Consider the following 25,382-nt stretch of genomic DNA (forward strand, 5'->3'; position numbering starts at 1 on the left):
TAGGCCAATAAAATATCACACCCTAGAACTACATCAAACTAAAAAGCTTCTGCACAGCAAAAGAAAGCATCAAAATGAAAAGGGAACCCACTATATGGGAGAACATATTTGCCAATGATACATGGAATATGGGGTTAATTTCCAAAATATATAATTTCATACAACTCAACAAAGGAAGACAAACAATATAATTAAAAAATGGGCAGAGGACCTGAATAGACACTTCTCCAAAGAGAACATACAAATGTCCAAGAGACATACGAAAAAATGCTCATTGTCACTAATCATCAGAGAGACACAAATTAAAACAACTGTGAGGTATCACCTCATACCTACCAGAATGGTTGCCATCAACAAATCATCAAACAAGTGCTGATGAGGGTGTGGAGAATGGGGCCTCTAGTACACTGCAGACTGGTGCAGCTACTATAGAAAACAATATGGTGTTACCTCAAAAAAATTAAAAATGGAACTGCCATTTAACCCGGTGATTCTACTTCTAGGAATATATCCTAAAAAGCCTGAAACACCAATCAGAAAGAATATTTGCACCTCTGTGTTCATAGCAGTGCTATTTACAATAGGTAAGATTTGGAAACAGCCCAAGTGTCCAGCAGTAGATGAGTGGATAAAAAAGCTGTGGTACATGTACAGAATGGAATACTATGCAGCTGTAAGAAAGAAAGCTCTGTTTTGAGAGGACATGGAGGGGACCTGGAGAATATTATGCTAAGTGAAATAAGTCAGTCAAAGATAAGTACAACATGATCTCATTTACTTGTGAAATATAATGAACACAATAAGTGAAAGGTAATTTTTTTTTAGGGCCTTCTGGTAAAAACCGGAAGACGTACTAGACAAATTCAAAAACAGCGGTAAGCACTAATGTCTTAAAGTGTAAAGGTAAAAGCTTGCAAAAGATGGAAACTGAAAAATTATGTTGCTTGCATGACCTTTGCTCAGCCTTCTGTTGAGTACGGACTATCTGAATTATCCCCAAAACAATGAATCACCCAGCAGATACAGGACGAGATACCAGGCAAGTCCAACTGCAAAGTGGACAATGGGCCAGGCAGAGTAAGTCAGCAGGAACTGCCAGGAGCTAAAAGTAGAGTATATAACCTACACCCCAACTGTTATTCAAGGCTGAACCCTTTTTGGCTCAGTCCACCTGCACCCAGGTACATGCAATAAAGCCATTTTGCTCTACATTGGCCTTGCATTGAGGATGTAATCTCCCGCCAGCTCAGACCTTTTAATAATCTGTTAAATAAAATAGATCCAGAGACATGGAAGTAGGGAACAGACTGACAAACCTAAGAGGGAAGGGAGATGGTGGTGGTGGGGCTGGAAGAGATAAACCAGAAAACTAATATAGACAACAGTGTGGTAATATCAGGGTGAGGTGGGGGTGGGGGAGGGGGTGGGGAGGGGGGTATTAATGGGGGATAAAAGAGGGACATCTGTAATAAAATTAATTAATTAATTAAAAATATATTACACCCCAGTTATGCCATCCAGAGGCAGAAAATGCACCACCTATGATGCACCAATGAACACATATAACATAAAGACCATACACATAATTCCAATTACTAATTCTTGTAAATAAGGCACAATATTTTTTTCAGTTGCTCTGGACAACTTTCAAGGAGACTGGAAAAGGGGAGGGAAGGTTCTAATTACCCAGTAAGAAGACCTGTTGAGACTCGCAATGAAAGCTTCCAGGGCTGTGAATGAGCGGTAGAAATGAAGAAAGTTTCAGCTGCGATCTGAGGAAAGAAGCAATAGGAGAGAGCCTAGATGGCGCTGCTTTGGCTCTCTAAAAATGTTATAGGAAAGGAAGAAGTCTGGGTGGTGCTGCTTTGGCTCACTGAGAAATAAAAGTCACAGTGACAGAGGTGAGCCAAGGAGGAGCTGCTATTGGCTCACTGAAAATTCTGAGTAAAAAGAGAAACTTGACACAAGATAAGATGTGACAGGAAAAGAGTGGGGTTGTCAAAAGTCAGAGTGATAGCCCTGGCCGGTTTGGCTCAGCGGTTAGAGCGTCGGCCTGTGGTCCAGAGAGACCCGGGTTCGGTTCCCGCTAAGGGCACGTGCTTCGGTTGCAGTTTGTCCCCGGCCCTGGTTGGGTTGTGAGGGTGGCAACCACTTGATGTGTCCCTTTCACGTCGATGTTTCTCTCTCTCTCTCTCTCTCTCTCTCTCTCTCTCTCTCTCTCTCTCTCTCTCTCTCTGTCTCTCCCCCACTCTATCTGAACAACAACAACAAAAAATCAGAGTGATAAATGCTCCAGATAGAGGACTGGGAGTTATAGTATGAGTCGTCTGGTAGCCCTATTTATGCACCTTGAACCAGTCAAGGAAGTCAGGTCCTTAATAGAGAAAGAAATACAAAGAGCTTGTGGACAGGTTTACCCTGTGTCCTAAGGGTGGCCTACCAATGATCAGGGCAGTAGATGCCCTGAGGATGAATTTACTCTGCTCCGAAAGGAGATTCAACTCCACATTGGCTGGTCCTGACTCACAGGACCCCATCACTCAGGTGTCACCTGGGGACAACTGTATGGGCAGATGACTCCATGTCCAGAAGGCAGGTGTACCTTCCATCTCAGCGTTGATGAGGTACGTTTGACAAAGGATTTATTCTGCTGCTGACAGGTAGTTTCCCCCCACACCAACTGTTCCCGTTTCCCTATTTCACTTGTCCTAGCTTACTAGCCTGTCTCAAAATCTAGATTTACAATCTCTCTCCAAACCTGGCCTTCTTCCAGTGCTTTCTCTGTCCAAACTTCTTTGACAGTCCTCCTGCTGGGAGGTGGTATTATGTCCCTATCCTTGAATGTGGGCCTGGGACTCATATATAGTGCACATGATGCTCTGCCAGATTTTGGGCAACAGGCTTTAAGAAACTAGCAGCTTCTGCTTCCAGTCTCTTGGAACTCTCACTCTGGGAACCCAGCCAATGTGAGGAAGGAAAGCAGCTACACGGAGAGGCCACAAAGAGCTGTCCGAGGCGACACCCCCAGCTGAGGTTCCAGTTGACAGCTGGCATCAACTTCCCCACTGGGAGTGAGCAGATGATTCTAGCCCCAGCCTGTGAGTCTCTCCAACTGATAGTGCTTTGGAGCAGAGACGAACTGTCCCTACTAAGGGCTACCCAAATTGCAGATCTGTGAGTGAAAGAAATGATTATTGTTTTAAGCCACTAAGTTTGGGTGGTTTGCTGTGCAGCAACACATAGCTGGGACACCATGCCTCACCTATCCAGAACCTGTCCATCACCAAATGCCACTGAGTCTTCTTTCTAAATACCTCTGAAATCCACCATGTTCTCTCCATTCCCCCTGCCACCTGGGGATGTTAGCATCCTAATAGACCCCCCCCCCCCCCAGCTGCCAGAGTCTATTTCCTACATAGCAATCCAGAGAACCTCCTGGAAAGCCCATGGGATTACCTGCCTAGCTCATCTGTCCCAACTTAAGCACTTAGTGGCACTCTCCACTTTACTAGAGTCAAAATTTACCATCCTTCCCTCCTTTGGGCTTTATCACATTGTTCTTCTCTTCTTCCAGTACCCATGTTCCCTTTGCCCCAGGGCCTTTGCACATACTGCTTCACCCTGCAATGCTCTCCTCCACTACCAACTTCACTCTCACTCATGCTTTAGCTCTCAGCTCAAACATCACCTCTTCTGTGAACTATCTCTAAGCTAGTGGTTCTCGAAATATGGCTTAACAAGCCCTGCAGGTGATTCTGACCTAGACACTTGAGAACTGCGCTAAAGCTCAGTTCAGGTGGTGGATTTTATTTTCTTCACCTGCCAATTCCTTTCCTTCAGTGGTCTGCATTTGTGATGACAAATGTGATCTTTGTGAGATTATCTGACTTCTGGCTCCCTGGTAGACCAGAGAACAGGACCACTCAATTTTTGCACTCACCACCTCTCAGTACATAACCCCAAGCCTGGCACATACTGATCACTTAGAGGATGGGCTTCAATAAATATTGCCTGTCAGCCTCCAGGTGGTCATGTGCTTCCCTGGGTGTGAGGGAGGGGAAGACACTGCTCCCCTTAGAGATCTGGGCCCCTAAAATTGACCAGGGGGAGGGAGAGAAACTTGTGGAGGAATCAGCCCCTGCAGAAAAGGGTGCTGGGAAAGGGTTTTCAGAGCCAGAGCTTCCCCTCCTCTTCCCTCCCCCTTTTCCTTCCTAGCTCCCCCAGGGTAGCCTTCAGGTGATTTCTATTGACCTCTGAGCCAGACCTTCTTCTATGGACTTTTTGTGTTTTATATCATTTAATAACAATAAGCTTCTGAGTTGTGTATCATTAACTTTCCCATTTTATAGATGGGGAAATAGACTCAGTGAGGTTCAGTAACTTGGCTGAGATCGGGGCAGGGAGGACTTGAATCCCGATTGTGTGGCACTGCCCCTCACTATCCGCGCCAGGTGTGGTGGGCCGGCTGGGCCATGTGGTACCTCATTTGCTCTGCCAAAGGGCAGTCTCAGCTGCAGTGGATTATGGACCTGTGTGGTGGAGGCCCCAGTGTTGCCAGACCTTCCCAAATTTTCAAGAGAAACAAAAAAAATTATGGATGTTTATTTTTTATTATTATTTTTAATTTTAAAATCTTTATTGCTGTATTACAGATTTTCTCCCCCCCCCCTATTGACATCCTCATTTATCTTTAGATAGAGTGGGAGGGAGAGAGGAAGAGAGAGAGAAATATCAATGTGAAAGAGACACATCCACTGGTCGCCACCCACATGACCCCAATTGGGGCCGGGGACAAACTGCAGTTGAGGTACATGCCCTTAGCGGGAACCAAACCCAGGCCTCTCTGGTCCGTGGGCCAACGCTCTAACCGCTGAGCCAAACCGGCCAGGGCCAAAATGTGTATTTTTATACAATGTCCCTGTTTCTGAATTATTACAGTAAAAATAAATAAAATAACTCAGATGCTTCCAGAGACCAGATGAATGCTTGTATCAGATGACACTGATGGCCAAATCAAGGAGGTGTATGGCAGCAGAGAAACAAGGGGACACCACACTTCATGTACCAGGTCTCTGATCGGGCCTCGCCCTTGCTATGTCAGAATGGCTGCTTCTGCCATCTCTGGGACAGTCTGCTTTACATCCAAGCCCCACCCTAGGTGGGATGCAGTTTTACTAAGGGCAGACACCTAATACTGACCCTTATCTTCCTGTCTCAGCCCCCACGTGGCCAGCATGATGTGGGTGGGGTTAAGTCTGCCTGGTCACACCTGTCTCCAGTCCCAGCCTTCCTGCAGGAAGTGCTCGCTAAAGAAGGAATAGTGTAAGCCCTTTTTCCTCTGAGCAGCCTCACGCTGGCCCCTCCCCTCCCCTGCCCTGGGCAGGTGGGGGCAGGGCACTAGTGGGTTAAAAGCTGGCAGCTGGGGGGCCTCCCTTGGACGTTCTGTCCCTGGTAGAGCCCAAACTATTACAGGATGGCTACAACCAGCCCTGTGAGTCCACCTGCCTGCCCCTCCTGCAGCCTTGGCAGCCAGGTCTGGAGTTCACAGCCCACTCTGACTCCTTTCTTTGGTCAGGTCAGAGAGGCTGAGGGAGAAATCCTAAAGTGGGAGAAGGCGAAAGAGCTAGAGGAAGAGGAGGCAGCAGCAGCCAGAGCTTCGATGAGAGAGGAGGCTCCAAACTGTTCCACAGCTGTCCCGTCCCCGAGGAGGAAAGCCTGGAATGAGGGCCCAGTGGAGGTCAAGCTGGAGCTGCACCTTCTGCAGAGCAGGTAGGGCAGGCCCCTGCTCTGTGGCCTTGGACAACCCTCTTTGGGGAAGGTCGGAGCTGGCCTAAGACTTGGGCCCTGTTGTTCTTTCCAGCCTTAACCCAGTTGAGATTCTGGGTTAAATGCCTCTACTACTTCTCTGGTCCCCTAGCCCATCAGGGTAACTGACTCTGGTCACCTGGGTGGGCCTGTACCCCACATCTTGTACCCAAGTTTGTTCTTGAGGGGGTGAGAGCTCCATGCCAGCCCAGGTGCTGCTGCGAATGGGCACAAGGGCTCTTTGCTTCTTCTTGGCCACCCCTCCCCTCCAGGTGGGCACTATGGTTCTTCAAGAATGACCGCAGCCGGGCCTGGCAGGATAACCTTCATCTGGTCACCAAGTTTGACACAGTGGAGGACTTCTGGGCGTGAGTGTCTGCCCCTTATGGAAGAGACTGGGGCCAGGGGACTATGAGCTCAGGATCCTTCCCAGACCCCATGCCTCTCGGGGGCTGCTTTCTACACAGCTTTCCCAGTCCTCCCTGGCAGCATTAGTGAGGGTGGGAGCTTAGTGGATTCTTCAGGGGGCATTGAGGCTGGGGCACAGGCCCTATGAAACCTTCTTGGGACTTAGGGAGAAAGCCTGAGAAGTGGGAGAAACAAGGAGTTGACCCTGACTGCTACTTCATGATTTGTGACCCTGAGCAAGCTCCTTCCCTCTCTGAGCTTGTCTCAGTCACAACGTGAGGATTAGGCTGCCTCAGAGTGTCCATGGAGGAGCAAGGGAGGGGACCTGAAAGGAGCTGTGCAAATCTAAGGGATGGGTGAGAAGGCCTGGGGCTCCAGCTGGAGGGGCACCGGAAGTAAACCCTGCACTAGGGGGATCTATAAACACCACCCTGGGCTTGGGTGGTAAGGGGATGCTCCAAGGAGGAGGTGGGATTTGAAGGTTTGGGTAAGGATGGAATTCCAGGTGGGTGTACCAGTGTGAGCAAAAGCTTAGAGGCTGGAAGGTTGGTGGAAAGCAGTTAGGTCTGGTAAGAAGTTGAGGGGGCTGGGGTCAGTTGGTAGAAGGCCCCCCCAAAACCTGGACTTTCATCCTGGGGTTGGGGACTCTCTCTAGGATGTACAGTCACATCCAGCTGGCCAGTAAGCTCTCTTCAGGCTGTGACTATGCCCTGTTCAAGGTAAGCTCTGCCGCACAAGGGGTTTGGAGTGGGGGCTGAAGACAGCCTCCCTCTGAGCCCAGAGGAGGAAGTGCTGTAAAGGAGCTTGGACAAAGAGTCAGACCTGAACTGAGCCTTGAAAGGCTATTGAAGAGTCTGGAAAGTAGGGGGACTGAAGAAGGAACCCAGGATTCTGGCCTGATTTCTTAACTAGGAACAGGCATCAGAATTGGCCATGGATACTGCTCATCAAGGTCCAGACCAATCCCTGGAGGTGCTGACCCAGCAGATGTGTGTGTGGTGGGAACCTGACATCAGTGTTTAAAGATTTCCCAGGTGACCTTGTGTCCAGCTGAGCTTGGGAGGTCTGGCATGGCCCACATTGGGGTTGCCCCAAAGGCTTTGTGAATTACCTCCATTTGAACTCTGTTCAGTAAAAGAGACAAACACACACACAGGGCTGTAAAAGGTGACAAATGTTAAGGATCTGGAGTCTGGGGGAGCTCAGAGGAGGCTCTGGGAGCTGAATGGCTGCTGGTGGCATTTGCCTATACAGAGGGGATGGAGGTGAGACAGAAACTGGCCTGCGGAGGCCTACTGAGGAACAGAAGCAGGACCTAGGAAGGTAGCTGGGCCCCCACTTCCCTTTGAACAAAAAGAGGCAGTTGATTTGCCATCTGGCCTCCCAGGATGGCATCGAGCCCATGTGGGAAGACGCCAGGAATAAGCGGGGTGGCCGCTGGCTGGTCAGCCTTGCCAAACAGCAGCGCCACATTGAGTTGGACCGCCTGTGGCTGGAGACAGTGAGTGGAGGGGCCGGTAGGGAGGGTCCCTCAAAAGAAGGGGCAGGGCTGGTAATGGTACTGGTGGTGGAAGTGGTCTCAGGGATGGCAGGTGCATTCCCTGTGCCACAGCTGGAGGTCTCATTACCTCCCTTTTTGGCCCCAGCTGCTGTGTCTCATTGGGGAGAGCTTTGAGGAGTACAGCCGGGAGGTGTGTGGGGCTGTCATCAACATCCGAACCAAGGGGGACAAGATTGCAGTGTGGACGCGGGAGGCAGAGAACCAGACGGGCGTGCTCTACATTGGGTGAGGGTGTCTCTGGCAGGAGGTAGGGGCTGGGTCTCTTCTAGGGGAGAAGGTGAAATGGTGGGGAGGGTGGCTTGGCCTGCAAGGGAGACCTCTGGTACTCTCCCTGCCGTTTTCCCCTTCTACCTTACCCACATGTATTAAGGGTTTGGGAATCTAGATTTTTAAACTATTTCTAGCAGAACTCATTTCTTTTGCATTAGTCTTATTTTGGGTTTCCACATGGCTAAAACACACAAAACTGGAGTGATATGGCTAGAACCAGGGTAGGAGGTCTGGGAGGAGGACTGCAAGGTCCTAGGTTATCTCCAGGACCCACTGCTGCCTGTCCAACTGCCTCATTTCCTCTCCCACTTACCTCCCCTCCCCACCAGGCGTGTCTACAAAGAGCGCTTGGGACTCTCCATAAAGACCATCATTGGGTACCAGGCCCATGCAGACACAGCTACCAAGAGCAACACCCTAGCCAAGAACAAATTTGTGGTGTGAGAGGGACTTGGCACCCTGAGCCTCTCACTGCTGTGTGTGTGTCCTGGGCAGGACTTGGGGCGAGGACAGAGGGCTGGCTCTCTCCTGTTCTGGAGTGAATATGAACACTCTTTAACATGAGTTGGGGCCAAAGCCTAGGGACCTTCTGTGGCTGGTGGTGGTGGTGGTGGGGGGGGGGGGGGGGCGGCTGAGGACTCGGGGCAGTAGAAAGGTGGAGGGAATCCTGGTGTTTCCTTGTTTTACCCAGGGGTGGGTGGGGTAGGGTGAGTCCAGCCACTGGAAAGGAGGAATCACCTGCAGGTGAAAGATAGCAGGAGCAAAACCTATAATCTAATACTTACTCTGTGCCTATCTGGAAAGGGGGCTAGCTAGGGGGCCTGAGGGTGAAACCCTTCTATTCTAGGGGAGTGGGGCTCAAGGCCACTGCCACTCTGAGAGCTGGAGTTCAGGGACAGGAGTAGGGGCCTCTCCTGGTGATCACTGTGCTGAAAAACCTTTGTGGATTGCCTTTCATCAGATTTGTAGATTTGGAGCCCACTCTGAATCCCATACTTTCCCTGGAGTAGGGCTGTGTCCCCACCCCAGAGGCTGGAGGCTTAGAGGCAGAACCCTATCATATCACAGGGTTATGAAGAGACTTGAGGGAGACAGCCTAGGTTGTTTCTCCTTTCTTCAGCTGTGGCTAGGGCTGTCTGGGCCTTCCCTGCCTCAGGGCGGGTCTTAAGTGGAGGTGGGTGGATGAGGCCCCGCCCAGGAGAGGAGGAGAGTGGTGATCAGGCCTCAACCTGGGTCTGCTAGAGGTGGCTAAACTTGATGGAGCTCAAGCCTGTTTCTGTTGTCATAAATAAATATTCCCTTTTGAACAAAATTGGAATGATTTTTTTTAAAGGATGGCTCTAACATAATTCAGTCCCTCCAAAACCTCAATCTGCTCCAGTCCTCCCTTAAGGGGGCTCGTGTGAGACGCCCACGTACCAATTAGCCCAATCTGGCCCAAGATGGGATAGGGAAGAAGGATAAGACGGGGGGGGGGGGGGGGGGGGGGGGGGGGGCAGAGCGGGCTCCAAGCCCCAAAAGGGTTTGAGCCAGGGCGTGCAGTGTATGCCCCCAGAAAAACTGAAGAGGCAGGGACCAGCCGGTTTAGCACTCACGAGACTCAGGAGTTGTCTAGCCCCAGTTTGAGCTGGTATAGGTCCGGCTAAATTTCTGGTGAGTGAACCACGTGTCTGATTGGACTCCACTGTAATAAAACGTCCTGCACGTGTGTTAAGAACACGAGTCAAATCACCATCCCCATTTGCTCACCAGTGCTGAAGTTACTCCTCTCCAGAGATGAGCTCCCACAGCAAGGCCGGGGCGGGGTGGCGCGGGTACTGAGCCTTGTGGGCTGGGGGAACTGTGGGTCCTTCCTGCCTGCAGTTTGTGCTGCCATTGGCGAGCGTCTCAGGAGGGACTGAAGGACGCAGGGGCGCGTTCCGGCTGCCTGCGCTTCCAGCCAAGTCGGGGGCCGGTAGAGAGGGGTGCGAGGGAGGTGTCTAGGGCGGGGCCAGGCCCAGAGGCGGGGGATCGGAGGGACCGTGCAGCTCGGGGGTGGAGCCAGGCGTGGGGCTCTGAGGGTACCCAGCGACGAGCAGGGCGGTCCTGGCGCCGGGGGCGGTCCCTGTGGGGCGGGCGGGGCCCGACGGGCTCTCCGGGTGGCCTTGGCCATGAAGCCGCAGCCGCCGGGCTAGGCCCCGGGTGGCTCTAGCCCAGGGCTGCCCGCGGAGGGCTGGGCCCGGCCGGCTCGGGCTCCGGTCACCCGGCCAGCGGGCGGCCGCCCACCATGCCCGGCAAGCACCAGCACTTCCAGGAACCCGAAGTCGGCTGCTGCGGGAAATACTTCCTGTTCGGCTTCAACATTGTCTTCTGGGTGAGCGTGGGGTTTCAGGCCCTGTGCTAGGGGTGACGGGAGAAGGAGGTCTCCCCACTCCTTCCTCCCATTCCTACCTGTTCAACGCCCCAAGACCACCGGAGGGAACTGCTGGGAAGTTCAGATTGCAGGGGGAGGGTTCCAGTCACCACTGGCCTGGTGTGGGGAATGGGAGCCTCCCTGTGCCTTCCCAAGGCATGGCGGAGAAGAGGGGAGTGTTTTCCTGAAGGCCACAGGGGTACGTGTGCGCTGAGTGGCCTGTCCTTCCTAACACCTTTCCTTCCTCCCTCCCTTTAAAACCCTGGGGTGAGGGGTGCATGCTGAGCCCCAGCCTTGGTTTAGGGAAGAGAGTCTGCTGAGAAGGAAGGGCTAGGTCTCTTTTCCCGCCCCTCGCCCCTCGCCCCTCGCCCCTCGCCCCTCGCCCCTCGCCCCTCGCCCCTCGCCCCTGCCCCTCGCCCCTCGCCCCTCGCCCCTCCAGCACCTGGGCCTGGTACACTGCTTTTAGCTCTGGCAAAAGGGGCTTGGGTCAAAGCCTCTCCACCCCAGCCCCTTACTGGGAGGCTTTTGGGCAGAAGGACAATAGAGTCCTGGGGGAGGATCACCCCTACTGAGAGGCTGGGAGCTGGCCCTGGGGAACAGAATTCCACATTCCACAGCTGACCTAACCAAGGCTCCAGAGTGGGGCTGCTCCTGTCCTGAGAAGAGAGCTGCTGGTGCCCCTCCCAGAGTGGCATCTGTGCCTCTGGGCCCTGCCAAGTCATCTTTCCTATCTCCCTCCCCCATCTCATCTCTCCAAGCTGCTTGCTGCCTCTGCAATCTCTGCTTCTTCTGCCCTGGTAAAAATGCCAGGCCCATTCAGTTCAGCATGACTCCGTGGCACAGCCCTCTACCCACATGCTGCCCATGCCATCACCCTCACACATGAATGTCCTTTGGCTCCAGCAGTGCTCTGTTCTTGGAGGGTGTAGGATGTGTGCAGACTTTCCTGGAAGCCTACATGTACAGGCCTAGCTGTGAGACTGTGGGCAAGTCACTTCTCTCTAGGCCTCTGCTATATCAAATGATTATAGTTTACTGTATTCTTTTTAGTAAAGAGCAAAGGCCAAGGACCCGGTTCCCAAAGGGTCCGTTGTAATCCCATTTACTCTTTTTTTCTTTATTGATTTTAAAGAGAGAGGAAGGGAGAGGGAGAGAGAGAGAGAGAGAGAGAGAGAGAGAGAGAGAGAGAGAAATGTCGATGAGAGAGAACATCAATTGGCCATCTCCTGCATGCCCCCCACTGGGGATTTGGCCCACAACCTGGGCATGTGCCCTGACCAGGAATCAAACCAGTGACCCTTGGTGCATGGGTTGACACTCAACCACTGAGCCACACTGGCCAGGCATTTACTGTATTCTTGAAGCTACATTATTATCATCTATATTTTATATATAAGGTAACAGGCACAGGGAGGTAAAGTCACTTAACCTAGAGACACATAGCCAATAAGTGCAGAGCCAAGGTGACAGTCTAGTGGGCAATGGGTGGAGGTGAGGTAGGGCATTGAGTAGAGCTCTCAAATGCCAAAAGGGGACAGGCATGAGAGACCCAGGCTTGTTCCATGGTCCTGGGGCTGGGGCAGGGGCAGGGGCAGGGGCAGAGTTTGAGTTTATGTCGAAGGCAGTGTGGAACAGTGAGGGCTTCAATGCTGGTTGTGGGTTTGTTCTGGCTTTTGTATTAGAGCTTTCCTTGGAGAGGGTGGGTGAGGGACAGGAGTTGGAGGTGGGGAGACCAGGGAGGAGGGCTGGAGTAAAGTTGGGGGTGGGGAGGAAAGCTCCAGGGGAAGTTGTAAGGCTGGATTGACAGGACCAGGCCACTTTGGGGACGGGATAGAGGGAAAGTTTCAGGTTTGGATCAAGGTGGCCTAAGGGAGGTAACTATGAAACAGGTCCAGAGATTTTTTTTTGTTTTTGTTTTAATGGAAAGCAAATCCTGGTGTTATCTGGCTCATAATCTTGCAGTGGTTTCTCACTAGAATATAGTCCAGACTCCTTCCCATGGCCTTCAGCACCATTTGGGGTCTGGCCCCATTTCCTTCACTTTGTATCCTTGCACAACCAAAACTGACCTAACCTTTGCCAGTCCTTCTCCCTGGAATTCTCTTCTGCTCTCTGTACCTTTTTATCAATTTAACCTCAGCTAAAATGTCACCACTTTCCCTAAATAAAGTTTACTCCCCATCACCCCTAATCACTCCCCATTGTGTCGTCCTGTTTGATTTTCTTTGAAGGATCTGTTGGTAACTGAAATTACCTTGTTTACTCACTGTGGATTTCCCCCACTGAAGTGTAAGAACAGAACCTGGGACATGGGAGTGTTTGCAGTAAGTGTCTGGAGCTAGGAGAGGCTTGGATGGCAATCCTGGAGATGTCAGTTTCATGAAGGGATGGAAAATGAGTGGGAGGAGGTAGAAGGGCAGAAGGCTGAGGCTAGAACTGGTGGGGAGTGGGTGTGGCTACTTGCCTAGGGTGGGTGAAGCAGAGGTGCTGGGAAGGAGGCTGAGAAGGGGCAGGTCAAAGAATGGCAGTGAGTTAATCACTGAGGGGTTCAAGAAGGAGAGAGCAGTGGTAGTAGCCTGTCTAAATACTGTGGGTAGGTCAAGTGGGATGAGGCAGGAGAAGTGATGTTTGGTTTCACATCCCAAGATCTAGTGTGGAGGAGGGAAGGAAAGACATTTCTAAAGAAAGCGTGCAGCAATTGGAGGAGCCTGGGGTCAGAGGGGAAGGCATTACAGGTGGCATGCAGTTGACCAGGCTAGGTGCTGAGGGGGAGCCTGAAGAGAAAGCAGGGGGTGGAGGGTGGTCTGAAGAGGTGGGTTCATGGCCCTGGATTTGGGCTGGAGGTGATGGATGGTCAGGGATCTGCTCAGGGTCAGGCAGCAGCCTTGATATCCAGGTCTCTTCCCAGTATGGAATTGAGTCAGGATGGCTGGTGGCGTTTAGAAGGCCCAGGCAGAGCTGTGGCCACATGTTTTCTAGGATACAGCCACTGACCCAGGCTGGGACCCCATAGTTGGGTCCTGCTCTATATCAGGATTCCTTGTCATGCAGGGGGCTTTGGTTTTGAGCTCTGAGAATGGAATTTGGCAGAAAACAGCCTCTGGCAGACAGAGGTTGAAATGGTGGAATGGGGGTGGGCTGGTGGTCACAGAGTTGCAGAGAAGCCAGAGGGCTGGACTTGGGAGGGGACAGATGCTAAGAGCCCTGAATCCCAGCCTGGGCTGGGGCAGGAGCAGAGGCTCAGGACACTGCTGCTGCTGCTTGATGGGAGTGTCGTGATTGCCCTCTGTTCCAGTTCTGAGTTCCAGGAAAAAGCCCTGATGTCCATTCCAAGGCTAAGGGGTGTTTAATCTTCTAGGCTGTGTGCTGTGGGCAAGAAGCACTGAGAAGTGTTCTTGGGAAGGTATAAAGGAACCTGGATCCCATTTACAGCCCTTGCCCTCTTCCTTTCTCTCCCTCTGAAGATACTGAGTGCTGGGGGAAAGAGGCTCTGTTGGGGGTGGAGCAGGATGCTGGTATCTCAGCTCTCAGCTCTTTGCTTCTGCTCTTGCAGGTGTTAGGAGCCTTGTTCCTGGCCATCGGCCTCTGGGCCTGGGGTGAGAAGGTAAGGAGGTGGGGTAGGGCATGGGGCTGCTGCAGGTCAAAATGATGGGAAGATCAGCACCCCCACTTGCCTCTGCTCCCCTGGCACAGGGCGTTCTCTCCAACATCTCAGCGCTGACAGATCTGGGAGGCCTTGATCCCGTGTGGCTGTTTGTAGTGGTTGGAGGCATCATGTCAGTGCTGGGTTTTGCTGGCTGCATCGGGGCCCTCCGGGAGAACACCTTCCTGCTCAAGTTTGTGAGTGTCCCCCAACCTAGATCCACTGGGGACCCCAACCTCCTCCCACCCACTTCTTGCATGTATTTTTTGCTTTATAATGGGTAGCTTTATTGTGTTATAACAATATATATTAGATTCATATTATCTGTATTCATTTTTAAATATTTTTCTTTATTGAATTTAGAGAGAGAGGAAGGGAGAGGGAGAGAGAGATAGAAACATTGACGAGAGAGAACATTGATTGGCTGCCTCCTGCATGTCCCCACTGGGGATTGGACCACACCCTGAGCATGTGCCCTAACAGGAATCGAACTGGACACCTCTTGGTGCATGGGTCAATGCTCAACCACTGATTGATACTGGCCAGAACATATTATCTGTATTTATAGGATCCTTTCTCTTGTAAATGACAGAAAACCAGTGGCCTAAACATGAAAGGATATTTATTGGCTTACTAAGAAAAGCCCAGGGGTGTGCTGGCTGCCAGCACATTGGGGTCCAGGAACCACTACAGTGTCACTTGGCCTGGTCTCTGTTTCTTCGTTCTGTCCCTCTTGGTTAGCTCCATTCCCCATGGGGTCCAAGGATGCCCAGGAATGGTCGGTGCTGGCTTCATGCTGTTCTCCTAGAAACTCCTACTGGAGGTTGAGTCTCTTTTTCTCAACCATTGTGTCAAGTCCTTTAATTTCATCTCCTTGATTCTGATTTGCTGTGTCTGGACCAATCCCTGTGGCCCCTGGGAGGTAACGCTCTGATTGGTGAGCTCCTGGCGCATGCCCAGTCCTCTGTCTGGGAATGGGGAAGGAGGTAATGGCTCCAGCTGAGCCACAGAAACTGAAGGTGTATGTGAAGGGTGGTTTCTCAAAAACAAAACAAAAGAAAAAAACCCTGTAATTACCAGAGGAAGCCGAATGTATGGGTAGGTAAGGGCAGCACTGTCTTCACCATCATAAAACAACATAAACATGATAGAAGGTGGGGACTGCGAGCTGTCTTGGATCCCCATGGGGGCAGAGCTCTGTCTGGTGGCACCCACCAGGCCCTGCGTCTCCAACCCCCACCGTCTGTATGTCCCCACCCCCAGTTCTCAGTGTTCCTCGGCCTCATCTTCTTCCTGGAGCTCGCGACAGGGATCCTGGTCTTCGTCTTCAAGGACTGGATACGAGACCAGCTCAACCTCTTCATCAACAACAACGTCAAGGCCTATCGGGATGACATTGACCTCCAGAACCTCATTGACTTTGCTCAGGAATATGTGAGTTCACCGTCCAGCGCTGGTCTGCCACCTGCAGGGGGCACCTGCTGGGCAGAGGAGCCAGGGAGCAAGTGCTCTGTGTGCTGAAACCATTCCCTCACCCATCCAGGCCAGGCCGGCCCCAGGAAGAGAGCCAGGAGTTCTCCTTTCTGAAAGGAAGCCGGCCCTTGGTGATCCCTGTTGTTCTCCATATGCCTAGTCCTGCAGGGAAACTGGTTTGGGGAACAGAGCCCAGAGGCTCCGAACATGTGGGTCTCCATATGCCTAGTCCTGCAGGGAAACTGGTTTGGGGAACAGAGCCCAGAGGCTCCGAACTAGGTCAGGGCTTATACCACACTTAACAAGGAATAAAAATGTAGATTCCACCCTGGCCGGTTTGGCTCAGCAGTTAGAGTGTTGGCCTGAGGACCGGAGAGTCCCGGGTCCCTTCCCGCTAAGGGCGTACCATGGTTGCAGTTTGTCCCTGCCCCGGTTGGGTTCGTGTGGGTGGCAACCCAACCACTCAATGTGTCTTTCTCATGTTGATGTTTCTCTCTTGCTTCCCCCATCTCTCCCTCCCGCTCTATCTGAAGATAAATACACACACACAAAAAAAGTAGATTCCCTCTTCTAGAAACCATGGGCCCACAGTATCGGCTGGGGCATCGTTGCTACCCCCTTTGCTAGTACAGGGGCTCTCTATTTGCCACTGTCCCTGACACTCTGTATTTTATTATACCTGTCAGTCTTCTCTCTTATTTATATTATTTGTTTGGGCTCTGAACATATTAGAGTTTGAGACTATATAGAAGCTCTGTCCTCAAGCTTGCATACTTACTCCTGTGAAGAAGCAGTCAGTGAACAGTTCATGAAATCCTAGACACCTCACACCTGCAGGTTCTCTTCCACACACACAGTGACACCCAGTCACACCCACTTATACAGCCATATTCATTTAGCACTGTCCACATTATCTACTCTGGGATCCAGAGATGAACTAGAGCTGGTGTCTGCTTTGAGGAGCTCTCAACCCAGGGCTAGGCAGGCATATAGCCATGTGATTAGGACATGGTTTGTTTGTTCATTCAACACGGAATTGTTATGGGCTTATCATGTGCCAGGCCCTGGGCTGGGTGCTGGGGATTCTATAGTGAAAAAAGTGGGGACCTATCCTCATGGGGATGACAGTCTGGGTGGAGAGACAGATGATAAATAAGCAAACAAACAGATGTGTGTATGTGTGTATGCATGTGTAAAGTTATAAATTGTGGTAAGGCTGAAATGGGGAAGGGGAGATGGGGACATGGGTGCTGATGACAACGTTTATGAAGTGCAGTGGGAGGGTTCTGAGTATGGCAGGATTGTCCTCATGCCCTTGTGGAAAGGAAGAGAGGTCTTCGTAAAATCTCTGGGTGAGTGTGGGGAGACCTGGTGTAGACATGTTTAGTGGAGCCTCTCCCCACCGGGCTTGGCCCAATACCCACCCCTCAGAGTCCTGCAGAAGGTCCCAGTTCTTGGGCCAACATCCTTGCCCCAATCCCTTTTTTAAAAATGCTCACCTGAGGACATGCTTAGAGAGAGAGAGGGAGGGAAGGAGGGAGGGAGGGAGAGAGGGAGGGGGAGAGAGAAACATCGATTGGTTGCCTTCCTTATGTGCCCCGACCTGGGATAGAACTGCAATCTGAACACGTGCCCTGACCAGGAATTGAACAGGCAACCTTTTGGTGCACAGGACAACGCTCAACTAACTCAACTAACTGAACCACTCCTTCCTTTTACAGCCTCTCTTGGGTTAGGGGGACAAGTTCAGGAGCATCTTCCTACTACCCTCAGCTCACACCAACCTGGGCAGGAGCCTAGAGCTGCTCTGATGACCCTGGGCTTGGCCCAGTTTGTCTGCTGGGAGGGCAGTGGGGAGGTGCCTGCCCGCCTGGCTGCCTCTGCACGCACCCTTCCCAGTCTGGCCCTGTCTCTCTGCAGGGGCGGGGAACCTTTTTTCTGCCAAAGGCCATTTGGATATTTATAACATTATTCATGGGCCATACAAAATTATCAACTTAAAAATTAGCCTTCTGTATTTGGTCAGGCTAGTTTGGTGAGGTGTGTGATGTTAGCTAGTATGGATGTCGCAGGCCTATGCAGCCCGTGGGCCGGACATTCCCCACCTCTGCTCTCCAGCCTGGGCTTGTCCCTAAACAGGGTGGGTCTGCCTTACCTGGGGCTCTCCCCCTTTCCCTCCTCCTTTAGTGGTCTTGCTGTGGAGCCCGAGGGCCCAACGACTGGAACCTCAATATCTATTTCAACTGCACTGACTTGAACCCGAGCCGGGAGCGCTGCGGGGTGCCCTTCTCCTGCTGCGTTAGGGACCCTGCGGTGAGTGGTGCCTGGTGAGGGGCAGTTTTGGAGGGCATTGCTGAGTGCAGGCCCAGTCTGGGAACAACCCATCACAGGTCTAGCTTGTTCTCACCCTGGGGGCTATGGATGTCGGGAGGAGGTCATTTTATATGGGCTACCCCACCAGGTTGGGGAGTTTGTATTGGTGAGCAGCACTGAGGCCTGCTGGAGTTGAGGCTGTGCCTCTTAAGCAAAACTTGTGTCTTCGGTTGTATTGACATGCTACTTGCAGGGCCCTGGGCACAGGGCCTGGCCCACCGGGCTTCAGGCACCTTGTGTTTCCAGCTAAATGCAGCCCAGGCTGAGTCTGCTCCTGGTTGGCCTGAAGCTTGTCTGGGGGCCAGGGACTGACTGGGTCATTCCCTCAGTCACTGGTGTATGTGACAAGGCCCCACCTAGGCTGAAGCCATCACCATACCCCTGGGCCACTATACTGGGGTGTTAGGAGTGGGGGTTCTGATCCCTTTATAACTTAAGAGCAGAAACTTCTCACAGTGACATCTTTGTATTCACAGTTCACCTGGGACACTGTGGGCCAGGTTTCTTCCCATTCTTGTAAAACATGATCAGGCAGGATTCTCACATGGGAGAGAGCTCAAGCTGTCGTGTGCAGCTAGGCATCCTGGTGTCAGGCAAAGGTGCATGGGCCTCAGTGAGCCCCTGGGTACAGCTGAATCCACGATCCATCTGCTTCCCCTGAGGAGCAAGGACTATTGCAGTCTGGGTACCATGGGTCCCAGGGGTGCCCCCATCACCGATGGCTCATTGGGCCTGTTTCTCCTCAGGAAGATGTTCTCAACACCCAGTGTGGCTATGATGTCCGGCTCAAACTGGTGAGAGGGGCAGGGACAGGGCCGGGGGCGGTTGGGAGCACTGGGATGGGAAAGGGCCCCTCATAAGCTCCTCTGGCAAGGCCACAGGGGTCTGTGGGGAAGGGGTGCTAAGTCCCAAGAACCATCCAGGCACGCAGGCCTTGGTACTGCAAATATGGGGGCAGTGGACCTGTGGGCACAGGCACAGGTGCGTTTGCTCAGTCCAGCTCTTTGTTGAGCACCCACGGGGTGCCCAGTTTTGCTGTTGACATGGGATGCACGCTCCTGAGACAAACAGAGCCTGGGCTCTCAAGAAGCTCCCACTCCAGTGGAGGGAGACACAGAAAGCTCATTGATAAATAAATGTGAATAGTAATGTGACAATTTCAGCTAAGAGCTTGGAAGAAAATAAAATAAGGGAGGTGATTGGGGCGGGGCAGTCAGAAAATGCCTCTCAGAGGAGTGGGTGTCTGCTGAGACCCCAGTGATGAGAAGGAGCCAGCCATACCAAGGCCTGGAGCAGAGCTCCAGGAAGCAGGCGCTGAGGCGTAAGGCCCTGGGGCAGGGGTAAGATGAGGCTCATGGTGGTGCGTGGACTGAACCCCATACCTGTGTGTCCCCAGGAGCTGGAGCAGCAGGGCTCCATCCACACTAAAGGCTGTGTGGGCCAGTTTGAGAAGTGGCTGCAGGACAACCTGATCGTCGTGGCCGGGGTCTTTGTGGGCATCGCCCTCCTCCAGGTACTGTGGAGGCTCACATGCTGCCACCACTCTTTTACCCCAGGTCCCTCCACTCTGCCGATGGCCTCTCCCTCACCTTCTCCCTTTTTCAGATCTTTGGCATCTGCCTGGCCCAGAACCTCGTAAGCGACATCAGGGCAGTGAAGGCCAACTGGTGAGGCTACCACGCTGGCCATGGCTACCTATCTGGCCTTCCCAGGGACCTGCCGCTGTGCCGTGAAGGGCATGGCTGCAGGAGGCATTTCTGCTTGGACCTGAGCCCCATGTGGGGCTCGTGTGTGCTATGTGCCCACAGAGAGAGCCGCATGACTCTGCCTGGGTTGCCTGTTCTGGACTTGTGTGCATGGAGGGTGTGTGTGTCAGTGAGTGCACAGGGAGCCGCTGTCTTGGCTGTTTTGTTATGTGGTGAGCTCTCCAGGGGACGCGGACGGGTGCAGGCTGGGACACAGCTCTCTGCATGGTGGTTTGGGGGCGGGCGTCGGGCCTGCTTTTGCCTGAGATATGGCCTCCCGCAGCTTCAGAGCTCTCTACTAGCTGTGACCTTGACCGTTCCAGGATCCCACTTCAGCCTCAGTGTCTCAGACTCGAAAATGAGTCCAAGAATTTTCTCTCCCTTGCTTGCCTCTCAGGATCAAACATGATGATGGCTACAAACTACTCAAATAAACAAAACCTTGAAAACCACTGGTTCACCCCCCACATCTGGTTCTGTCAGCAGCAGGGCCCCTGGCCCGGACACAACCTGCACCGTTTTCTTTTGCTTGGGTCATGTATACTTTTGAGCCAAACTTTCACACTTGTTATATTTAACATAAAAGTCCAGATCCCCGGTTTCTCAGTAAGAATGGACATTTGGTTGTGGCAGCTCTTTAGTGTCAACATCTCTCGGGATACACACACCCCATTCTCTGAGGCCCCGCCTGACCCATTCTGCTCTTTCCTTCGGCTCTGCCCTGCCTGACCCTGTAGGCCAGGAGTTGGCCTTCCCCACCTCTTCCCTGCCACCACCTGGAGGCTGCTGTGGCCAAGCCTAGAGGGAAGCACAGGGATGTGAAGAATGGAGGCTGGACCCTGCCTTGAAGAGGACGGGGAAGAAGGGCTGACCCTGCTGGGGACTGAAATGGGTGCCAGTGGGCCCAGGAAGGTGGTTGAGGGGTCATATGGAGATGAGGAAGGTTTTGGGAAGGAAGTAGCTGGAAGCGCAGAACTAGGGGGTAGGGAGGTCATGATGATTAACTCCTGGGCTCACTACTTGGAATTAAGTTCTAACTCTTCCCTGTGGCCTGCAGAGCTGCCTCATGGCCACCAGAGGGCGCGCCAGTAGCGCATTCCCTACCTCTTGATTTTTCTCTGGCAACCTCACCAGGTAGTCAAGTGCCTGGTGTGTCCACCCTGCTTACTAGTGCTTCCGGGGTTCCATGAACTTAAAAACTTCAAAAGGAGCAAACTGGCTCAAGCTTGGGAAAGTCTGGCTGCTATTCTCAGTTCTGCCTCTTAACAGCCACATGAGGGAGTGTGTGTGGAGTGACTTTCATATCCCTCCCTGGGCAGCTCTTTGTGGCTAGTTTCCAGATCTCAAACTCAGATGTCTTGAGGGCCAGGTAGGTCATATTGTAGATGAATGAAATTAGGCCTTTGAGTAGTGAGGCCTTTGCAGTGCTACTTTGACTTTCCCATTGTTACTCAAGATGGGACACAGACTGCTTTGTGACAAGAGAAATACTAGGGTGGGCAAAAGTTGTGAGTATGCGACAGAGTTTATTCTTGTATTATTCATTAATGTCCTGTTTTCCATATTAACAACTGTAAACCCACTTTTGTCAGCCCGGCCTTGGCACGGAGGGGAGTGCGGTGCAGCAGATCCGTCTCAGGTGGGGGCTGCCATGAAACTAGCTAATTGCTATAAAGTGAGAATGCAGGTCTAATGTTAGTAATCTGGAGAGGCCAGAGATCCAGATTTTTAAATTGTTGGCAACTAATGAAAAAAAATTAAAAACCTGAGAACCAAACAGAAGGTGTGGGGCCAACTTTGGCCCCTGAGCCACTGTAGATCCTTCTGGGATAGTCACCCACGGGGGCTCTTTGCCACTCAGGGATGCTGGGAGTTGTGGCCAGGTGAGTGGGATGTGGGGTGTGCACCCAGCATCAGTCCTGGGGTCCCTGACAGGCGCTGGTTGCAGGTGGTTTATAGAAGCTACAATACATTCAGCTCACAGTCTTCTGTCTTCTAATTTCAAATGCTTTCGTTTTCATCCCCTACCCCAAACCTAACAACTCCTGTGTGAGGTGGAGGTTCTCTTCCTGATGGAACTGCTCAGAGGGAGGGAGGTGCCCAGCTCTGACGCCTTTCAGCAGGGTTTTGCCTCAGACCCGCCCTGCCTCTCTGACACATCAGGGTGAAACCACACTTGCAGTGCCCGCTAGTAACGGCAGTAAGGTATCTTCCCCGAGCATGAGTTGAGCATCCACTTAAGTGCTGGGGATGAAGGGGAGAGAAGGGCAGGGTCCCAGCCCTTGTGCTACATTCTTATGGGCGAGACACAGAAACTAGGCACGCGAGCATTTGTGTTAATACATGCATGAAAAAGTAGATGTGATGGGCTAGACAGTGACAGCTGGGGTATCTGGGAGAAGGGACCCTTTTGAACGGGGTGACTGGAGGAGGGGGTGCTATCTTTGGGAAGCTCCAGAACAGTGTTCTAGGTTTTAGTATCAGCTGCCCCACAGGCCCTGAAGCCAGAATGGGCTTAGCATGAGGAAGCCAGGGGTACTGGAGAGGTGGGGGTGGGTGAAGGGCAGAGGGCACCGACAGAGGGAGATGGAGGAAATGGGTTATATTTGGAAATAGGATTGGTGAAATGGGATAGAATGACTGGTAGGAGTGATCATGACCCTGGCTGGGGACCCAGAGTTCTCCAAAGCTCAGTTCTGCCACAGCACATCCATCAATCCACCAACTCATTGATCCACGCAGCTCTGGCTGGAGGCCGAGCTTTCTGAGGCAGCTCGCACTCGCCCTTGCCTTCCTGGGCCCTGGTCTCGGCAGAAGCCCATGGAGCAGCTGGTAGTGGTGCAGTGTGGACGTGGTGATGAGCATATGGTCACTGCTAGGTGGCGCAGCATGCTGTTTAGAGACAAATTCCTGTCCCCAAAGTAGAACTTAAAGCAGTTCTTTTCCTTGCACTGAGGAACCCTAACTCAGATGGGGACCTTTCCAGATGTGTAGAAAACACAAGGAAGTGTGTAAGGCTGCCCCTTGCTCATCCCTCTAGGCAGGTCCCTGGGCCATGGGGACCAAGGTGACCTTCCCATACTCTGTTACTGGAGGTGACAGGTGGTCATTGGCAGCCTGGGAGTGCCCCAGAAATCCAGGGCCTGCCTAGTGTGACCAAGGAGGGTCTTCTAGCTTGGTGGGAAGGCATCCTGTGAAATTGGGCCACCTCAGAGAGAGGGCTGAAGGGGGAACCAGAAGGGACAGAGAGGGCTCATGCTGCTGAGCCTTTGGCTCTGGTCAGGTGGCCTAGAGAGGTCAGGCCAGGGTCCCCTCCCAAAGGATAGAGCCTTAAGGTGTGCATGTCTTGGGGGATCCACTCCCAGTGATCACCAGATGGCACCAAAGAGCAGCCCACCCACTGTAGCAGGATCCCAGGGCAGGGAGGTGCTGGGAGTGTGGAGGTAATTGAGGGGAGCCCCTGTTGCCAAGTAAAGTTATGTCACCTTTCAGAAGCCTGATGCCAAATTCAGGTCTTGCCACCCTCTGCATTGTCTACTCCAGGAACAAAAAACACTGACCCCCTCCTCCCCAGCTTCTCCCAGTGCTCAGGAAGACATGAGCTCACCTCCGGTCCCCATAGATGGCGATGTCTGCCTGGGAGAGGTGATGGGGGGGTCACTTTCCCTAGGAGGCTGAAGCTACATGCTCCACCACATACACTTCTCTTCGCTTCTTCAGCCAGACTTACTGAGCACCAACTAGGTTGTAGGCACTTGGATACATTAGAGAATGAAAGAAGACTCACCTCATAGTGCTCACAGTCCAGACTGGGGTCAGCAGCCTTTGTCTGCAAAGAACAAAGAGTAGATATTTTAGGGTTTCCGGCCACTCAGCTCTGCCTTTGTAGCGTGAGGCCACTCTCAACAAGACAAATGGGCATGGCAGTGTTCCAGTAAAATTCTCTGGATGCTAAAATTAGAATTCCATATAATTTTCACGTGCCACAAAATATCCTTCTTTTGATTTTCAATCATTAAAAACATAAAACCACCCTGGCCACAGTGGTGCTCAGTGGTTAGAATGGCAGATCACTCACCGAAGTGTTATGGGTTCGATTCCCAGTCAAGGGCTTGTACCTGGGTTGCAGGTTCTATCCCCAGCCCTGGTTGGGGTCGTGCGGGAGGCAACTGATCAATGTGTCTCTGTCGTATTGATGTTTCTCTGTCTCTCTCCCCCTCCTTTCCTCTCTTCCACTGTCTCTAAAAATCAATGGAAAAAAATATCCTTGGGTGAGAATTAACAACAAAATACAAAAAACCCCACAAAGCCATCCTTAGCCCTTGAGCTATACAAACAGGCATGGGCTGGATTCGCCTCACAGTCTGGAGTTGCTGGCCGATCTAGGAGGAGAGAACACACAGTGGACCTTGTGAGAGTCACTTGGGAGACAGTGCCATGGAAACAGTAGAGTGAGTATGGGTTGGGCAGACCTCAGTATAAAATGGGGTAATTTTAAATTATTTTGATAGCATAGGTAAAATAGGAACCCAATCTACATCAAAGATGGAAGAAGCTCAGGTCCCCTTATCCCCCTGTTCGGTTCCCCTTTTTTACCCTCCCCCAGGATTATCACAACTTCCAGACCTTTTACATTATCCAAATTTTGCATGCATATTATGTATCCACAGAAAACATTCACTGCCATTTTGAGTGTGTGGTCTAAGTGGCAGGTGATTGTCCCCATCTCACTGAGGCTTGCTTTTCTGCCCCCACCGTTCATGTCTGTGCATTAAAGCTGCTCATTTCAGGTGACTGTGGGGTGTTTCCCTGCAGCAACAATCCATGTCTGCCTCTCCATCCCTTACCTGATGGATGGTGGACGGTCAAGCCGTTCCCACTTCTACCCAAGGCTCAGGTTAGAGGCAAAGCTAAGCCTTCTCTCCAGGGCTTCCGGCTGGAACAGCCATTGCTTTGTTGGGCAGAAGGATGAGGGCTACAGGGGAGGGTGTCTCAAGTTGCTCCTCAGCCCAGGCATCAGTTTGATGCCCATGCCAATCAGAGGCTTGGAACTCAGCCCATCAGAAGTGTAAAATCCACACAGTTAGCCCCTTGGCACTGCCAAGGCTGTTGCCACGGTAATGATTCCCTGCCCCCTGTGCAGCCACATAAACAGATGGGGACATCAGAACCTTGCATACAGAGGGGGCTCTGCTGTGGCCCGAGCATCTAGCCCATGACTGAAGGCTCCCTTAGGCACCCAGAGGCCTGGATGCTTGTGGGGATGATCATGTCTGGGTAATAGCTCACCAAGCTACTTCCTGCCTAGGCCAGACCTTCCCCAGGCTGGCCCAGCATATCCCACCCCCAATTTGTGGGAGTCTCTTGGAAGTCATGACTAGAGAGAGGGGGTCCCAGCAGGGCTGTCACATGGGATACCCTCTGGCTTGCCTGTCAACCAACATCTGCACCACACATTTGTATGTCAGGCCGTGTTGGGCACCGGGAGTTTAGCAGCAGAGCCAATGGGGTTCCTGTCCTCAGGGGGCTCACGGCCTGGTGGGAGATGCAGACAGGTGAGTCAGCAGTGTTTGCAGGTGATGTATCTGTTTGCATAGGTCGTGCAGGCATGTGGTTACAACTGCAAACTGCATGGAAGATATGTGCAAATCCCCCTCTCGTCCCTGTTTTTGCCCCTTTCCCCAGGTGGTTCTGTCTTGTCTTTCCCTCCCA

General features: G+C 52.2%; 2 protein-coding genes and 1 non-coding gene across 4 annotated transcripts; 2 read left to right on the top strand and 1 right to left on the bottom strand.

Annotated features, from left to right (window-relative positions):
- Positions 1-822: 822 nt before the first annotated feature.
- On the bottom strand, positions 823-885 carry LOC118616646. The gene has a single exon (XR_004956632.1). It is a non-coding gene; the product is annotated as a U7 small nuclear RNA (small nuclear RNA).
- A 4,588-nt stretch (positions 886-5,473) lies between these two features.
- Positions 5,474-8,488, top strand: EIF4E1B (eukaryotic translation initiation factor 4E family member 1B). The gene is made up of 7 exons (XM_036241798.1): positions 5,474-5,491; positions 5,576-5,769; positions 6,078-6,173; positions 6,869-6,932; positions 7,601-7,714; positions 7,860-7,999; positions 8,374-8,488. Exons 1-7 carry the CDS (start codon positions 5,474-5,476, stop codon positions 8,486-8,488), a joined length of 741 nt encoding a protein of 246 aa, XP_036097691.1.
- Positions 8,489-10,176: 1,688 nt separating this feature from the next.
- Positions 10,177-20,122, top strand: TSPAN17 (tetraspanin 17). 2 transcript variants are annotated; one of them, XM_036240147.1, is made up of 9 exons: positions 10,177-10,397; positions 13,990-14,040; positions 14,130-14,276; positions 15,343-15,513; positions 17,740-17,865; positions 18,672-18,719; positions 19,322-19,438; positions 19,531-19,592; positions 19,954-20,122. In XM_036240147.1, the coding sequence occupies exons 1-9, from the start codon at positions 10,311-10,313 to the stop codon at positions 19,970-19,972; spliced, it is 828 nt and encodes a 275-aa protein (XP_036096040.1). In that variant the 5' UTR covers positions 10,177-10,310; the 3' UTR covers positions 19,973-20,122. The 2 variants fall into 2 exon arrangements, with proteins under 2 accessions (XP_036096040.1, XP_036096041.1); XM_036240148.1 differs by lacking the exon at positions 14,130-14,276 and having other exon boundaries at positions 10,296-10,397.
- The last annotated feature ends 5,260 nt before the right edge of the window (positions 20,123-25,382 follow it).

Source organism: Molossus molossus, unplaced genomic scaffold, assembly GCF_014108415.1.
Source record: "Molossus molossus isolate mMolMol1 unplaced genomic scaffold, mMolMol1.p scaffold_m16_p_4, whole genome shotgun sequence".
Classification (NCBI taxonomy): Eukaryota; Metazoa; Chordata; class Mammalia; order Chiroptera; family Molossidae; genus Molossus; species Molossus molossus.

Bases quoted from the DNA above. Each gene is read 5' to 3' on its own strand.
- EIF4E1B (XM_036241798.1), top strand. The intron at 5,770-6,077 runs GTAGGGCAGGCC...CCTCCCCTCCAG, and splicing joins CTGCACCTTCTGCAGAGCAG to GTGGGCACTATGGTTCTTCA. The intron at 8,000-8,373 runs GTGAGGGTGTCT...CCTCCCCACCAG, and splicing joins ACGGGCGTGCTCTACATTGG to GCGTGTCTACAAAGAGCGCT.
- TSPAN17 (XM_036240147.1), top strand. From the start codon at position 10,311: ATGCCCGGCAAGCACCAGCACTTCCAGGAACCCGAAGTCGGCTGCTGC. The intron at 14,041-14,129 runs GTAAGGAGGTGG...CCCCTGGCACAG, and splicing joins TCTGGGCCTGGGGTGAGAAG to GGCGTTCTCTCCAACATCTC. The intron at 15,514-17,739 runs GTGAGTTCACCG...CTCCTCCTTTAG, and splicing joins TTGACTTTGCTCAGGAATAT to TGGTCTTGCTGTGGAGCCCG.